Source organism: Cyprinodon tularosa, unplaced genomic scaffold, assembly GCF_016077235.1.
Source record: "Cyprinodon tularosa strain WSP-4 unplaced genomic scaffold, ASM1607723v1 ctg94, whole genome shotgun sequence".
NCBI classification, from domain to species: domain Eukaryota; kingdom Metazoa; phylum Chordata; class Actinopteri; order Cyprinodontiformes; family Cyprinodontidae; genus Cyprinodon; species Cyprinodon tularosa.
In genome coordinates, this window is record NW_024039718.1 from 1,444,977 (window position 1) to 1,463,698 (window position 18,722).

Sequence of the window (18,722 nt, forward strand, 5' to 3'; positions counted from 1 at the left end):
GTTTCAATCGGTGCTGTACAGCATCAGCTCCCCCAGGCCAACAGCACCATCCGGCGAAGACCCTGTCAGAATGATGGCGCAGCAGTTACATATCTCACTTTTTCTTTCCAATGAGTGGACGTTGGAGAGCAGGATTGATGGAAGCGATGGTCTGTGGGGATCTCTCTTTAGCTTCGCAGTTAGGCCCCCCTCTGCAACCTCGCTTTCTCCGTCTCGCGCATCTCTTCCTCCGTCCGTTATTTTCCGCTGTTGTTTTGTTGACATCCATCCATAGCACTCTGCCGCTTTTTTAAACGGTCATAAATGTCAGCATTTAAAACATTTTGTGACCGTAGCTCCAGCAGGTGTTGGCGATCATAGATGCGGGTTTTATGTCTAGTTTGTATCATTTTAAGCGGCATATTTTGTGAAATTTCTGTGTAAATTGACATTTTTGATTAGATTGGAAGTTCTGATTAAATAATAGCAAAAAAACTATACTTGCTTACTTTTAACAAAAATAACAATATGCTTCAGCTACAATATCCACATTTTAAAATTAAAAATGCTTATAATTTTCTAAAATAGAATTCAATACCTTAAAATCATTTTATAATTTTATATAAGATTATTTAATAATATAATAGATTTAACATCTGGTTTCATCTCCTTCAACAGATACATTGCCTATCAAAACAGATTATTTGAAATCAGTGACAGCAGTTTGCGGCACTACATAAACCTCAGAAACCTGTAAGTATCACACTGATTGTCTCAGCAACAAATTTATCTGATCAACAGTTAATGTGCATTGTAACTTTCAACAGAACGGTGACAAGGACAAGATTGACATCTATATCCTTAGATGCATTTTATAACAACACAAAACTTCAATATGTGTAAGCAGCATCTTATTTCTCGAGTTATTTTGTCACAGCTCTTCCCCCTATTTGGCTTTTCATAGCTTTTGTCCTTCTTTTCTCAGAAATCTCAGAGATAACAATCTCTCAATGCTGTCATGGAGAACGTTTCAGAACTTCAACGTTACATCTCCGTAAGTTGACACATTTACGCAAAACTGTCAGTTGCCCAACATCCTCTTTTTTCACACTGTCTTTAATGTGCTTGTTTGTTTCTTTGAAGGCTTCTTCTATCTGGAAACCCTCTGGATTGTGTTTGTGAGAACTTGTGGATCAAACTACGACTCCAAGAAGACATCGACAATCTAGAGTTAACATGCACTGATGAAAGAGGAGAGACAAGGGACTTTGCCACACTCACTCCACCAGACTGTGGTAATGTAAAGCATTGTTGGGTTTCATTAAGACATAAAGATTGGATCGAAAGATAGAGACATAATGTGATATATTGTGACATGTGATGTTTTTCTTAATTGCAGTGGTTCCCAAAGTCGAGCTAAAACCCAAAAGTGTGACTGTGAAGAAGGGGGGTAATGTTGAAGCTGTGTGCAGTGCCTCAGGCTCCCCTGTTCCAATGATCCTGTGGAACCTTGATATGATCTTATCCCCCTTCGAGGTGAGATGGTTTAACTTCAACCTCTATTTAATGTTGGAATAATCTAATCCCAAATGGCTGTAAGGTGGATAATATGCAAGGGAAGGCTGATTTCCACTTTCACATGTCTTGAGAGGCGGAGTACTCCGCGCACACAAATCCTCAGTCAGGTTTCTGGGCTGTGCGAAGTAAAAATTGTATGTTCAACTTATATCTTTTTTTTATGCGAGCAGTGTATTATTGAGGGTCACAAGGGTGTAAGATGACTCTGCAGAAACTTAGCAGAGTTTCATAACAGGATGAATATCTGTGCAGAAGAGTTTCTGTTAATGTTTTGTGACCTCTTTTACCCACGAAAGTGATCTATATGTAGGGAGGATGAGCCATCCCAGTTAGAGCTTACTGAAAAATTCTGTGTAACTGTGACGCTCTCCACTTGCAAGTGTTTGAATTAAAAGGTCGCGTTGTTCCTTGCAGTCTGTTGTGTCTCTGTCTCCAATTCCTGACGGACTTTACAGCTGTCACTGAGAAACACAGAGTTTGAGCTTCATCCATAGATTCTCTATTGGGTTTAGGTTTGGAGACTGGGTAGGCAACACCAGAACCTTGATATGTTTCTTCCAGAGCCACTCCTTGGTTATCCTGGCTGTGTGCTTCAGATCATTGTCATGTTGGAAGACCCAGCCTCCACCCAGCTTCAGTGCTCTAACTGGAGGTTGGAGGAGGTTGTTCCCCAAAATCTTGTAATACATGACCCCGGTCCTCCTCTCTACAGTGCAATAGCCCTGTCCCATGCAGTGAAAGCCACCGCCACAGTAGGGATGGTGTTCTTGGGATGGTAGTGGTACTCATCATTCTTCTTCCTCCAAACACGGTTATGACCAAGATGTTCTATTCTGTTCCGGTCTGACCACACGACTTTCTCCCATGACTCCTCTGGGTCATCCAAATGATCATTGGCAAACTTAAGATGGGTCTTGACATGTGCTGGTTTAAGCAGGGGAACCCTCCGTGCCATGCATGATTTCAAACCATGACGTCTATTACCAACAGTAACCTTGGAAATGGTGGTCCCAGCTCTTTCAGGTCATTGATCAGCTCCTCCTGTGTAGTTCTGTGTTTCTGATTTCTCACCTTCCTTAGGATCACTGAGACCCCACCAGGTGAGATCATGCATGGAGCCCCAGTCGGAGGGAGATTGACAGTCATGTTTAGCTTCTTCCATTTTCTAATGATTGTTCTAATAGTGGACCTTTTTCTCCAAGCTGTTTGTCAATTTCCCCATAGCCCTTTCCAGCCATGTAGAGGTGTACAACTCTGTCTCTAGTGTCTTTGGACAGCTCTTTGGTCTTTGCCATGTTAGTAGTTTGATTCTTACTGATTGTATGGGGTGGACAGGTGTCTTTATGCAGCTAACGACCTCAATCAGATGCATCTAATTTAGGATAATAAATGGAGTGGAGGTGCACATTTTGAAAGCAGACTAACAGCTCTTTTCTTTTTTCAAATGCCTATTTGCAGCTGTATTATACAAATAAATACCGTAAATTCTCTAATATAGGCCCGGGCCTTTATTTCACTCAAGTGCATCGCGGTCCAGGCCTTTATTGGATAGAGGCCAGAATTAGAGACAGGCCACTATTGCTATTTGAGCAAAACAGACTACCAGTGGAATGAATAAAAATGAGATTTTGTGTCTATTTGAACCTATAAAACACTAGGTTCATTTATTGAAAAAGTACAGTTACCATGTCTCGCTTGGTTTGAAGTAAAAAAAAAAAAACAATCCTCCAATTCTGTTTAATTCTCCTCCTCAGTTTCCTCCTCCACTTCATCTCTCCCTTTAATCTCCTCATCACTCGCGCTCCTCCTGTTCTGCTGCGTGTCTGTTCTCTTCCTCGCGCAGACGGGCAGCAGTCAGGGCCTTTCGTCCAGCTGCGCAGGGCTGTGGTACTTGTATGTTACTTACTACCACAAGTATAATGTTGAGGTATGCCCAGAAAAAACGTTTATAGCCCCGGCCTGTATTAGAGACCGGCCATTATTTACCTCCTCTGACAGCGAGACCGGCCATTATTAGAGACCCGGCCGCTATTGGAATACAGGCCAATATTAGAGAATTTACGGTAGTTAAAAATCATATGTTGGGATTTCTGAATATCACTCACAGTGGACATGCACCTATATGATGACAATGTCAGACTCCTCCATGATTTCTAAGTGGGAGAACTTGCAAAATAGCATGCTGTTCAAATAGTTATTATCCTCACTGTATTGTATGTCAATCAATAGAGAATAAAGAGATTTTAAGAGGTAAACACAAGAAAATTTTAACTTCTCACACTTGTAGCTGTGAGATGTCTGAAAGGTTCCCGATGTGCTGCCAATTTCCTCAGACCATTTATTGAGATCAAATCCCAGCTTTGACTTGGCTCAGGAATTTAGCCAATCCATGATGGATTTAATTATCTGTTTTAGGTCTTTTTTCCAAAGGGCAGTTCTGCTTCAGCTTATTGCAGTGGGGTTTCCCGTTTTCCTAAAGAATCCTCTGAGCTATGGTAGAAGTTAAGGGGAATTTTCTTAAGGTAGCGAGGACAAACTGCAGCAAAGCCTCACCAGACCATGACATTTAAATATCTATCCATCACAGCTTGTACAAGGTTATTCTCCCTAAAAAATTTTGTGTGGTCCATGCCAGTCATGTTCTGTATTCTCTAATCCAAAGTCCAGTTATTTGTCTTTATTCTCTCTGACAAAGTTTTGTCCAGTTCCACTATTTTTCATAAAGAGCTAAGATTTCAACATATTGTAGATTATTTCTTCATCATATGACTGATTTCTAAGCTTTACTAAGCTTCCTCTTCATACCATGGTGTTCACTTTCACTGCAACACCCAGGGACTCAGGTCTCCTTCAAAAAGCTGTTAAACCCTTCTAATCATTTGCCCCTAAAAAAGATTATAGTGCTTTTTTCAGTATTGTAAAAGAATAAATGTAGGTAATGCGAATTATTTAATCACTTATAGCCATATATTTCATGATTGTCAGCTTCAGTTTAAGTGAAAACACAATCTTAGTTGTTTTATTTCAAATATTATATCTTCAAATTGGCCACTTTTAAGTATGAGAGGCCTTTATTGTTTTTCATTTTCTGTAGGTCGTCTAAACCAGAGGAAACTCAACAAGATTTCCTTTTTTACAATTTTCCTTCTGCGCAATTCTCCCCTAGTCCTAGCTGGCAGAAAAATCTGTTAGTGTGTGAAGGGAATGGGGCTGACCCCACCTCATTAGCAGTCAGTCACACAGGTTGGAATTTTACAGCTGAACTGAGGTCTGGGTGGGAAGTGTGAAGTGATTACTTAGCCAACTTGTATGTTTGTTTAATGTTTTCACTGCCTCCTGCAATAAAAGAGTGCTCTGTTGGCTTTCGTTAGTTTAACAAAAGATCCCTGCAATTCCACATTAGTAAAAATGAACTATATTTGTTCTCAAATTGCAATTGGATTTTGAAGCGAGTAAAAAAAAAAAACAGATAAAGATTTCTTAGTGCTGATGTGTAACCTTAAATAGAGGATTTATTTTTTTATCCAACATTGGATTAAATCTTACTAAGGGCTGCATGATGCTGTTATTACTGTAACCTTATAGCACTGTAGTAGTCAACCAGCCTGGCTCCTGCATGGTATCTCTGTGCATTCAGGCGTTCCCTCCAGGCACTCCAGCTTCCTCCAAGAGTTTCAAAAGAAGACTTTGAGGTTGAGGTGCCTTCCTTAGATCTGTTAATGTCCTGGTTATGTGTGTCTCTATGACATTGTAAATACATTTAAGCAATTGATGAGTAAATATATGAAAATAAATCCCTGGTACAACAACTAATAAAAAATTTCTATACAACAAATGCACCCTAAGAATCTATGCTTTCCTTGTTTAAGTTATTTCAGACTCTGTAATGTTTCTATTAAGCTATTAGATACAAACATCCTTGACTCTAAGTTATTTCGCTTACTGTAAAGCTAACTATTTCACTTGTTCATTATCGTGTGAATAGCAGTTAGTGTTCTTAATTTTTGTTATTTAGGATTTATCCAATTCCAAATGTTTGATGATTTAAAATGTATCTAATACATTTCTCTAACTTCAATATTAAACACATAAAACTGAGTTTCTCCCTTGTTGGTGTTAAACTGTCTTAAACTGTTCTGTTTAAAGTTTAGGCTGTTACAAATTTATATTAAGCCAAATAATGTAGATAATTATATATAACTTTTTAATAAATTAGTGAATTTGGACCATTCTTAGGGGTGTGTTTTGATAAATTCAATGTCCTACATGGCGGGAAGAAAAAAGGATTTACAGTTCTTTGAATGAACCCGGACCTAGTTGATCAGTTCTTTTCGTAGAATAAGAGCCCATTTCCTTTTTATTTTGTTTTTAAGAAACCAGTCTAAGGTAACTCATTCTATTCAGGAAATTATCACTGTTTGGAAGCCAATTATTTGGTGACCTAGATTTTTATCCTTTCCTTGTCTATAACCCTCTTGTCATAGCAGGGTTGCGGTGGGGCTGGTGCCATTTCCAGCAGTTTTTGAGCAAATCCTTTGTTTGACCTGTTATGAACAGACATCACAGGGAAACAAAGAGACAAACATCAACCATGCCAGTACACAGTCAGACCTTTGGGGGATTTTAGAGACCAGTTAACCCGTGTTACATTCATGTGTCTGGACTGAGGGGGGAAGACGAACCTGCACGATGCCAACGTACAGACTCCGTACAGAAAGACCTCATAGTGGGGTTCAGTGTTTAATAAAATAAGATAAAACAGTTAGGTTTTATTTCAAACTCTGCTAATCCTGAGATTTGCTTCTTAGAAACTTACAGTTATATATGTTTAGTTGTGCATGGAAATCCGATATTTACTGCCCTTTGTAAGAATTTTTCATATACGGTATTTAAAGAAATATTAGTGAAGACTTTGCTTTACTTTTTCCACACAAAAAGATTAAATATGAACTGTAATTTTAAGTATTTGAAAGTAACTGTGTTGATATTTTTTCTTTAGTTTCTATAATGATTTTTAGTTGCTTTTATTTTATATATAGATTGCATATCAGTGTGGAATGTCACTAGTTATTAGCTGTTTTCTTTCTGTAGGAATCAAGCAAGTTTACATAGAATACATAACTGATCCAATAATCTTACCTTTGCAGATTCACTCTATGGAAACTGAGAGTATCCTCAACTTGTCAGACCTGTCTCCTGATGATAATGGCAGGGTGATTGTATGCAGCGCTGAGAACATGGTCGGTCAGACTGAAGCCACGCTTCAGCTCAACATTACTTGTAAGGACATCAAATACGGCCTACATTTGTAGAAATCTTGTTTACATTGCTGCATTCAGTTTGATCTAATTTCCTTTGTGATGAGCATTTAAATGCTTTCTTCTAAATCATGTGTTTTTCTTGGAAGCAAAAGGCCTCATGGTTTGTTATCATTAGTGTCTTCTGGCAAGTCTTATTGACTTTCCATGTTTCCTGTACATAACTATTCTTCCTGTAAAGCTCCTTATGCCTCACCACGTGTTTCTGCTTGTTTAATACCCATCTGTACATTCTTCTCCTCTGCTTTCCTGTCGTCAGAGTTGAAAAAATGTTTAACAAGTCTATAATTTCTTCTTACATCTCTCCTCTCTAAGCTCATAGAGGTATTTTACCAGCTATATTTCCTTTTATTTCCCATTATACCCATGACTGCTCTTCTTTTGTTGTTGCCTCCTTGTTAGTCCCCCCGACCATCCAACAACTCTTGGGTCCTGAACGGGACCACCACTGGTGCATCCCCTTCACTGTGACAGGAAACCCCAAACCTCAACTGCTCTGGTACCATAGGAACGAGTTGCTCCAAGAGCAGGACTACATCCGCACCATGATCCACGTGTCCACAGAGAACGAGGACCACGGCTGCCTGCAGCTGGTCAATCCCACCCACATCCATAATGGCGAATACACACTAGTGGCAAAAAACGCACATGGCCAGGATGAAAAAACAGTAACTGCCCAGTTCATTGATCCACCAAACATTAGTCCAACAGGTCAGTTTGCTTTGTGTTTTGAAATACAAATATTGCCCAAGTGTTGTTCTGAGGTCAACTGCTGATTTTTTTTTCTTCTTTCATTTACAGATGAGTACTATTGTAAGTATTATTTCAGTTTTATAAAACAATGAGAGTCATGAAATGGTATTTTTCCTGATGGATGTATTTATTTTCCTCACATTTCAAAGTATATATGGATAATTATAATTACTGCAATAAATGTCTAAACTTTCCTGCTGAGCCAATGTCAAAGACTTTATTTCCATTTTAGGTCAGTGTTAATGGTTCACCAATAGAATATAAAAATAAGGAAGAAAACAAAAATTATCAACAGGGGGTCCGCAACCCCTAGGGGGTCTACGGAGGTACTGCATGGGGGTCACGAAAATTTTGGTTGATTAGACTTTTGTTTTTTTATATTCCCCCTCTTCATTTTTTTTTTCCACTAATTGAAATGTGCAACATAAACATAGACAACATAAACATTAACATGAATTAAACTCACTGTAGTAAACAGATAAATGGAGGCAGAAGATGTCTGTCAGTCATCAGTGCACACATTCAGCGACACACAGGTGCTCTTTCAAGCTGGGCACCGTTTCATTCACAACACCTGTCCCTTCATCCAGGAATCAGAATCAGAAATACTCTAATAATCCCAGGGTAAAATTACTTCCGTTACATTACTCCATCTGTAAAAGAGTGACTATAGGACCAGTTTGATATAACACTATTTCATACTATATATATAATTAGGGGGTCCCTGCTCCATCTCGCCGTCAGTTTTCGGTCCTTGGCCGGGAAAACGTTGAAGATTCCTGCACTGATCAATCCATTAATGTGTTTCCCATTGTATCAGCTCTGAACTACCCCAGCATTTAAGAAGAAAATTGTCATACAGACATGATGGTGTTAGGGTGACAATCTGAGGCCGACTACAAGAAAATCTTGTATGAAAATGTCCAGCCGTCTGTTTGAGACCTTGAGCTAAAGCACACTTGAGTTCTGTAGCATGGAGATAATGTGGAGTGCAACAGGAAATCTGCCTCTAATTAGTTAAAGAAATTCAACATTAAAGTAGTACTTATAGAGAACATAGTCAAAGTCTGCATTGTCCTCAGTTGTTTATACTTAAAAAGCCTCTAGTATGTCAAAAACACTTTTATAAAGACGAGTGGAACAACATTTCCCCACAGCATTATAAAAGACTGGTTATTTAAAGGTTGTAGCCACCAAGGGTAGCATAACCTGAATGGGGTTTATGGGGAATTGTTTTCTTCATGAAAAGTCAGAATGTCTTAGATAGCTTCTCATTTTACAGAATAGAATCATAGATTGAAAACTACAATTTGCATTTACTCTAGTTATCTTTGTTTGATGTGAAATATAACTTTGCCAAAAAACAAAAATGTCTTCTGATTTCCATCTTTTATCTCTCCCTTGCCTTCTGTTTGCATCCTCTGCTCAGACACTGGTAGGTTTTTTTTTTAGATTTTGCAAAGTTGACATGCAGTTTCAAACAACAAAATCATGACAATAATTCTGATTTTACCGAATTCATCCAGATACACCAGTCCCTCCTCTGGACGACAGCGTTGCCGTAAGTCATCCAAAACATTTCTATTCATATGCAATGTTTTGACAACCTCTATAATTAAAATATGTTTACAATTTATTGATCGTTGAATATCGTTGAATATTCTTTTTTTTATTGTTTTACATGTAGGTGTGGAAAAAACCTTAAAAAAAATTTGGTCACCAAATCTTCATAACAACCATCAGATGCTTACTATTTGCAAATTAATATTGTAGAATGGACATGTCACACTAGTGTGACTTTACCTAGAACTGTGTACTTTAGTCAGATAAAAACACAATTGAACATTTTGGCATAAAGCTTGGGTTTTGTATAAAGTAAAAAAAAAAGATATTTTGGAGAAGCTCTTCATTCCACTTTCCAGGGAAAGAAGGGATCAGTGATGCTGTTGCTGTGCTAGGAAATTTAAAGGGGTCATAGAATGATTATATAGGGTATTTGGTGATGGTCCTTAAGGTCTCTAAATAGGGTGTGTAACATTGGTTGGGCTGAAAATGGCATATTTGCTGTTCTATGAGCCCTAATGCAAGCCTGGTTAAAAGCCCTAGAATGAAACAACCGTTTTTCTTCCTTTTATGGTATGCTCATGATTATTTAGATGAGCTGTGCACTGATTGGTTGGTTTACAACGAGCAAAGCTGCTGAGCACATCATAGCAACAAGCACTCAGTCACTGAAACATCGATATTGTTGATATGGTACAGTGACCAGACGTCCTCTTTTTCCTGGATATGTCCTACTTTTCATACCTATAAAGATGTGCAGGTAGATTTTCTAAATCGTCTGGGATTTTGGTCGACTACAGTGCAACAAAACCGGGCCGTAAGCTCCGGGGCTGGTCCAGGAACCCTGGCGGGCGGGGGCAAGAGCCAGTGGGGGACGGAGCGACTGAACCCGACCTGGTGAGCCTGGACACAGGCATCCCCGCGCTTCCCCCCGTCTGCCTTACCGGGTGCAGGTAAGGCAGACGGCTCGTCCGGTCCAGCCGTCGACACTTCACCCACCCCCCACCGGGACCAGACCAGAACCAAATAGGGCAACATCCCAGAGTTTACGTCAGGCTTTGTTTCCATTCACCTGTTTTAAGGTGGAAGTTTAGATTTGTGAGATTTGCAGAGAAAAGAGGGGGATATGGGGTTTGAACTGCTCTGTACGTCCATTTCGTTATTCATCTATGACAATGTAAACTCGGTTTTGCATTCTATGACCCCTTAAATCAACGTAGGTGTCTCTTGCCATATAAATATTTTGGATTAAGCTCATACTATTGTCTTTGAAGTAGAGCTTATAATAGAGCTTGAGCTGATTTATAATATAAAACCTGACTTCAGTTCTTTGTCACAAAATTAACCCTTTTCCATGGTCATCTTAAACTCCAGATCTAAATCCAACAGCAGATACCACATTGATGTACTAAAGCAAATATTTAAATTCTCTAAACTGTTTTTTACGCGCGCTGTTAGCAGGAATTATACTTATAGGGATCAGCATTTTATTGTGATTACTACAGTTTATTTGGACTTTTCACTGAATTCCCAATCGCTCTCTTTTTTTAATTTTCAGGTATATGTCGTTGTGGGAATTGCTGGTGTTGCCTTGACTGGCTGTGTCCTCATGGTGATCATTCTGAAATATGGACGAAACTCAAGCTTTGGTATTAAAGGTAAAATAAATATGTTTTTTTTTCTTCTTTTTAATAAATAAAGGAATTAAGCCTATTGGTTGTCATTTTCCGAGAGGATTTTAAAAATTTTTTAAAAATTCCTTGATTTTTTTTTTTTTCAGGTATTTTTGCAAACTGTTAGAAATCTAAACTTTCTTGCTCTCTGTTCTGACAATGTTCTAAAAACGCATATGAAAAGCCAATTGTCAAGAGAGAACCTGTGTCCTGCCAAAGTATTTGTGGGCTTTGAACTTTCTATTTTTGCTGGACTTTTTTTAAGTAAAAATCTGGCGTGCATTGAACATTTCTATTTCCTACTTTTCCTATATTCATACTTGTTAGGACTAAATGTTTGCTGTAGTTACCCTTGCAAGTGTTTGGGAATGTATTTGTGCCAGCTTTGTACATATCTAAAATGTTTTGCTCCTTCCTTGGACATCATTTAGCATTATCTGTCTGCTGTGTTCTTTGGTCTTCATGGTAGGGTCACTAATGTTCTTACACAAAACCTTCACAGAACATCACCATTTATGCAAAGATGAATAGAGATCATCAATGATAAGTGCGACTTTTAGAAATTATGTAAGCAATCAAGATATCCAGTTTGTTTTATTTTTATTTTAGGAGTAACAATGTAATTTGGTGCTGAATACTTATGCTAAAAAATAAACCTCTTTAAATCTTTCTTTTTAATACAAAAGTATAAGCTGCTTTCTTCTGATCTCATATAAAACACAAATTGCACTGAAACTTGTTTTTATAAAAAGGCATATGAGAGAAAGTTAATGGTGTTACAAGACTCTAAAATACCCTATTCTTAACCCAAAAAATGGCAGAAATGTAGGGATTTATAAAATGCTTAATTAAAAGTCGCTTAATTCAAGAGGCCAGAACAGAAGATATAAACTGTGTTTCTTGTATGAAAGAAAAACATAGTTGTATTTTTTTCTCACTATGTGACTTTTTGGAAGAAATGGTGGGAGTTTTTTTCAGGTTATTACATAATTTAGCTTGTTTTTCCCAAAATGCCTGCAACAGTTGATCCTTGTTAAGCACTTAATATATAATAATGTATCAGTACTGTTATTGGTATTCCCTGTATAAATTAATATATCTATATGCAGCATATGTGTTAGACTTGAATTACTGTCACATTTTGCAGAAACCTAATATTAGGGTGTAGTTGTACCAACCATCCATTTACACTTCATCATCCCTTTACCTTGTTTACCTCTCTTCTCCTCTTTCCATCTTCTCTTACTCCTTTATCCTAATGACCAACCTCCTACTCTTTACCTTCTTCTCTGCCCATCTCTCCGTCTCCTTTTTCCTGACCACCTCCTTCTTTCCCCTTCTCTCTGGGTCCCTAGGCTCCTCCTCGGTAATCAGCAACGACGATGACTCTGCCAGCCCTCTTCATCACGTCTCCAATGGCAACAACACCCCGTCGTCCTCGGAGATGGGTCCAGACGCAGTGATCATTGGGATGACAAAGATTCCTGTCATTGAGAATCCGCAGTACTTCCGTAACTCCGGTAGCATGCTGAAACCTGACACGTGTGAGTTACCGCCTAGCTTGACCAACCTCTGTTAACCCGAAGCCTTTTCTGATAAATCCATATTGGATTCATTTCTGTCCGCCATGTATTTATATTCACATTCCCTACCTTAGTTCCTCCTGCTCTAGGAGCCAAGTGCGAAGCCCATAAAAGATGTTCATAGAAAGAAAAGTTTTATTATATTGAAACTCTACATCTTTTTTTTTGTCATTTGCTGTGTAAAGAACGTGAATCTCATTTTCAATTTAACCTATTTTTAGTTTGCTTTCTTAATAAAAAACACAGACAAAAACATGGTGGGAGAAAGACCTTTGCAGAGACCGGAGCAGAAAACTCAAATAGCTTTTGTAAACATTTCTTTGAGGTAATTCAAAGCAGTGCTGACAATAATAATAGTTTTGTTTTTTTGTTTTTTTTTTACTCTAAATAAAAGGGGAAAAAGACAACACATCACTTTGTCATACAACATTACTAATGACTCACTGCCCTGGTATAACAGTATGATGCTCATGAATAATATAATAAATACACTTTTTTAATGCATAAAAATGAACAAAAATTTCAACATTTATTTAATAGTTTTTATTTAAAAGATGTACTGAATGAAATTCCCCTTAATGTAACAAGTCACACAATGATCCTTCTTCCTGTGCAAGCAGTGGTAGATTTATTTATTGTTTGTTCTTTCAATTCAACATTTTTTAACCAAGTGGGAAAACCTGCTGACTTTTTTCTAGCATATCCTGGTCTTATAGAAATGTGGCCTTTATGTGAGAATTTTAGAAGGATAGAGATTCAAAGAGTGATGAGGTGAATAAGAATTGCTGTTTGTTTTGAAAATGAAAAGATGCATATTTCAGGTGTAAACTGTAAGGATCTGGAACTTCTGAAATGTTAAGAGTTGAATTGGCGGAGGAGTCGTACTGAGCAACTTTTAGGTTCAATATTTTATGAAAACTCTACGATTTTGATGCTGCAACCAAATGTTTTGGCTAGGATTTTTATACAAAGAAAGGTCTGCATGATGTGCATACCGTACCCACATTTTCAAAGTAACAAAAGTTGTTATTCATGGATCTTATACAAAACAGAATGTTAAAACATGCCTCTGCTGCAACAGCTTGACCAGAGCTTTGAAAATGACACTACAGCATAAAGTTTTAATGTCTACTTCAAAATATCTACTAAAAGATATTTTGCCAGTGAAAAGCCCTCCTATCTACAGCTATCAACATCTACAACAAGTCATTGAAAAAGAGCCAATGAGTTACCACATTTAATTTCCCTTGGATAAATAAAGCATGTTTTTATTTAATTGAACTGAAAATAAAGATAAAACCATCATGTTGTGAATGATTTGATGTGTTCTTTGTTAAAAGTTGTTCAGCACATCAAAAGGCATAACATCGTGTTAAAACGGGAGCTGGGAGAAGGAGCTTTTGGGAAAGTCTTTCTTGCGGAGTGCTACAACCTGGTGCCGGACCATGAGAAGATCCATGTGGCTGTCAAGGTACGGATCGGGACACCTCCCTCAGGGAACTGGGGAACTGTTTTAGTTGGATGTTTGTTCCTGTTAATCGTACTGCTCTCTGTCTCTTAGACTCTGAAGGAGGCCACCGAGAGCGGCCGCGCAGATTTCTACAGAGAGGCCGAGCTTCTCACCAACTTGCAGCACGATCACATTGTCACCTTCTATGGAGTGTGCGTGGAGAGCGATCCCCTCATCATGGTGTTTGAGTACATGAAACATGGAGACCTGAACAAGTTTCTCAGGTGCGAAAATGTCATAAATCTAAGGTATTGTAGAGGATTTTTTTCAAAAAGACCCGCCCTCCACTTAAAAAAAATACACATGCACAACCCTGTACCCTCTCCTGACTGGGAACGCCTATTAAACGCATGCAAGAGCGTGTACAAGCCTATTTCTCCTTGTGTTTGTTCTGCTTAAAAATTGCTGTTCTCATAGCTCACACAAGCTAACTGTGCCCAAGAGTGGGGACTATATAGTGGACTTTATAGCGAACTCGGATAACTGACTGTTATCTGACAGATGATCACTGCTTTTTGCTCCCCATTGACCACGCTCCTCTTCCTCTACTTTTCGAGGAGAGCTCTCCGGGCAAAGCATTCTGGGATATTTCTGCCTTTTCTGAGGCCTTTCTTTTGTTCTCATATACCCTCATAGACACTTTTTTTGTTATTACCCATTTTCAAAGAACCGTGGTGAGAAAGGTGAGCTTCATTGACTATCATACGCCTGAAAGTACGCATGTGCAGAAAAAGATAGCTAACGGGATGAGCAATTAGGACGGCCTTATGTAAACATATCAACAGAACGATCGACAATTAGGAGGAGCAATTATTTATATGATCCACCCGGAAGTAAAAGATTGCCCTCTATACCTTCAAAACAGAATTGTGATATATATATATATATATATATATATATATATATATATATATATATATATATATATATATATATATATATATATATATATATATATATATAAAATTTTTATTTTTTATTTTTTTTATAAATTTTTAGTATTAGTAACTAGTTCAAATATGCTTTTGGCTTCTGGGTGCAGGTCCCACGGTCCTGATGCGGTTCTCATGGCAGACGGTCAGCACAGTATCCTGGTGGAGCTCACCCAGTCTCAGATGCTGCACATTGCCCAACAGATTGCTGCTGGCATGGTCTACCTGGCCTCCCAGCATTTTGTCCACAGAGACTTGGCAACAAGGAACTGCCTGGTAGGGGAAAACCTTCTGGTCAAGATTGGAGACTTTGGCATGTCGAGGGATGTTTACAGCACAGACTACTACAGGGTAAGCAAAGCTACATCTTTTTTCCTCTACATCTGTTTGTTTCCCCCTACAGCTAATGCAAATTTTTGCAGTGCTCAAGGAGAAACACAAGGAGCTACAAATATTGATTTATTTTCTCCAGCTTTGGTGACATGAGTTTGTTGCAGCAGAAATAGCAGTTTTAGCAAGGCTTACTTTTAAAACCATTTAAATGTAAATTCGGTAATCTACATAAATTTAAAGTTTCCATGGTAATAAGGCTAGACAAGGCAAAAAAGCAAGCATAGTTTTGCAATTTATTTAGGCAATGAATCAAATCATTATCCCACTCACATTGACAGCATCATATTAAACCACAAAGCAGTACACAGTGTAAGCATCCATGTGTGTATGCATGAGACAGCAGCTATTTATGGAGGTGATAATAAACCTGATCAGTGTAAAACAAAGACATAGACAGGAGCAGGTGGGATTTTTAGAAAAAATCAGTTTCTTTCAGATCTTAACTTGAATCCCACAGCACCCTCTGCTGGACAGTGAGATGTAAAACAGGTAAACAAACTGTCACATCACTGATAGTCATTTTAATCAAATAAAGCCTAATTCTAAGTTAAAGCACAATGTGAAATAAAAGCTTGGTTACTTGTATTTCCATAAAACAAAACAAAAATTACAAATAAATCCTTATCATCACTTTACATAATACAGATGTATGTCGCCGGCTCAACGAAGTGAAGCACTGATCTGAGTTCTGTTGTGAAAACTCTTCCTGAGTCTGTTAGAACAAACCAGCTGATAAATTACATCATTTGGAAGGTGAACCATAGAGCACAAGTGTGATATATATTCAAAAAATCACTCTCCAGTACCCTAGAACTAATTTACTTTTCAGAATCAGAATCGGGTTTATTGCCATTGTTAGTGAAGGAGTTCACAACTAGGAATTTTTTATGGTACAATCGTGCAACATAAAACATAGATGAAATAGTAAATAAAATTATAAAAATCTCTAGAAACACTGGGGTATAAGGCATGCAAAAAATATACTAATATATACACTTAGGATAAAAATATGGATAAATAAAAAAATATTTATAAAAAGTAAAATGTACAAGATATCTGATATCAACAGTTCTATAAAAGCTTGAAACAGTTGACCTGATTATTTTATGCATCACTTTAATTATCACTATAAATGACCAATTACAACTGTTAGTAGATTTTTAGACACCTTTAAAATGCCTTAGGTTTGTATGTTGATGCTAAATAAGCAAAACGTCACTTGAGAAATAAAAAAAGATTTAGAAGGCAATTAAAGATAGAAATATACATACATACCATGTACTCCTTTTATTGGTCCAATGTTTCAATTACAATAACACAAGTAAATTACATACATATACTCATATACCGCAAGCCAGAAGAAAAAAAACAAAAGACAAAGTCATCCCCCTCAAAAACTGAGAATAAGCATTTGATTATTTACACAACATAAAACATCTCCACCTCCCCAAATAGAAATAAACTCCTTAGGATTTGACAGCATTCTATAATATGCAAACTCTGTCCTAAGACGTGCCGCTACCAGGCCTCTGAACATCACTTCAACATCTACTGAACCTGCCTCCTTCATGTTATTTCTCCTGGTGAGCCAAAACTTTGCCTGACCAAAGAGAAAATTAACCACACAAATATTCCACTCTTGTGCTTTTGAATATCTAGGACCAAAAATAAACAGTTCATTATTAAAACTGTGTCCTAAACCAACCACCCACTGTTTTAACAAAGAGAAGAGAGAAGCTAGTCTGGGACATCTGATCCAGAGATGCTCTATACATACATAAACAGTGTAAAGTGTGAACTTTCTTTCCAGAAAAGCAGCCTGGATGTGTGTTCCAATCTTAAAACATTTAGAAGCTGAAATATTTTAGGATACAGGCAATTAAGCCGCTATATTAAAGAGCTAGTTTTTTCTTTAGTGTATTATTATTTTGGAAAAAAATGAAAAAAAAAGTATTGGTGTGGACATGTTCCATGAATGAGCTTGACTGACATAAATGTCTGACTAGTAGCTTTATTCTTAATATAATCATTAGGCTTGTAATTAATTTAATACATAAAAATGTTTGTTCTGGATTTGCACAACAGCAAAAAATTTCTTGGATTTTATTTTTTATAATTAAGTGATTATAAATGGTGTAACTAGCCACTAAAACCATTTGATCTGACCTGAGGAGGCCTGCTAATGGAGGCTGCTCCTTGTCCCCAGGTGGGCGGTCATACGATGCTGCCCATCCGCTGGATGCCCCCAGAGAGCATCATGTATCGGAGGTTCACGACAGAGAGCGATGTGTGGAGTCTAGGTGTGGTGCTGTGGGAGATCTTCACGTATGGCAAGCAGCCCTGGTACCAGCTCTCCAACAATGAGGTCAGTCACATCAAGGTTTTAACCTTTACATTTAAAGCTAAAATTACCTCTGAGATGGCAATGATTGCATTAAGGGAAATTCAGACTTTGTTGTTAAAGAGTGACAGATAATAGAAAATAAACAGCTTAATTTTTATGTATTTTTTAACGGATCAAGTCATTTGATCTTAAGACACTCGGTTAGCTTATAAAGTGTAGTGCCTTTAATACTTCTACACTGAAAAAGGGACTTTTTCCTGTAACTATTACCTCACTTTTTATATAAAATTTACTGCATCTTGCTATATATGTGCCATTACTTCAAAATGAAACCTTATACCCAATGTTCTACTTAGGATTAATTGTAAATCTATATCCATCAAAAGGCAAGTACATTTAATTCATCTTACGAAATAGTATTAACGAAACAACTTCAATAGTTTCCCAACTTAACAGATACAAGTAAGAAGTACTTGGATATTAGAAGTAAACTTGGTGCATTTTTCCTTGCCTGGCCATGTTTAGATCAGAAGTAGAACATCTTGTTTACTTGTTGGCTGCACGGTGGAATAGTATGTAGCTCTGTTGCTTTGTAGTAAGAAGGTTTAGGATTCGATCTCTAGTCCAGGTTCTTTCTTCACGAAGTTTGCATGTTCTCCATGTGTATGTGTTAGTTCCCTCTGGGTACTCTGGCTTCCTCCCACAGTCCACAAACTTCTTGGCTTCTTTATATTCTTCTTCTGTGTACATACCGGTAGTTGTATTTCAACCTGGAGAGACTCACCCAGAGAAAAGCTGCAATTAGAATATTTTAATAGTTATTTATACATGTAACAATCATTCTTCAAAATATTTCTTTCTAAGGAAAACCAACTGATTGCGAGGATTCGTAGCCTGCATATAGCGACAGTGGAGAGGAAAACTCCCTTTTAACAGTAAGAAACCTCTAGCAGAACCAGGCTCAGCGTGAGTGGCCATCTGCCGAGGCCGACTGGGGTTCAAGGTGACAGAAGCAGATGATGACATAAATGAAATAAGTTATTTGGCGATTATGCCCTGGCAGAGGACTTTAATGGTGTGATTCAACATACGCTTG

General features: G+C 37.8%; 1 protein-coding gene across 1 annotated transcript in view; it reads left to right on the forward strand.

Moving 5' to 3' along the window:
* ntrk2b (neurotrophic tyrosine kinase, receptor, type 2b) overlaps positions 1–18,722 on the forward strand; it is a 29,748-nt gene that overhangs the window by 5,552 nt on the left and 5,474 nt on the right. The window contains exons 2-17 of the mRNA XM_038275008.1: positions 658–732; positions 807–878; positions 965–1,033; positions 1,123–1,274; positions 1,379–1,515; positions 6,705–6,837; positions 7,278–7,586; positions 7,677–7,688; positions 9,058–9,063; positions 9,155–9,189; positions 10,750–10,849; positions 12,220–12,408; positions 13,788–13,918; positions 14,009–14,181; positions 15,000–15,240; positions 17,489–17,647. Coding sequence (XP_038130936.1) covers positions 658–732; positions 807–878; positions 965–1,033; positions 1,123–1,274; positions 1,379–1,515; positions 6,705–6,837; positions 7,278–7,586; positions 7,677–7,688; positions 9,058–9,063; positions 9,155–9,189; positions 10,750–10,849; positions 12,220–12,408; positions 13,788–13,918; positions 14,009–14,181; positions 15,000–15,240; positions 17,489–17,647 — 1,993 coding nt within the window. The remainder of the gene's footprint in view (positions 1–657; positions 733–806; positions 879–964; positions 1,034–1,122; positions 1,275–1,378; positions 1,516–6,704; positions 6,838–7,277; positions 7,587–7,676; positions 7,689–9,057; positions 9,064–9,154; positions 9,190–10,749; positions 10,850–12,219; positions 12,409–13,787; positions 13,919–14,008; positions 14,182–14,999; positions 15,241–17,488; positions 17,648–18,722) is intronic.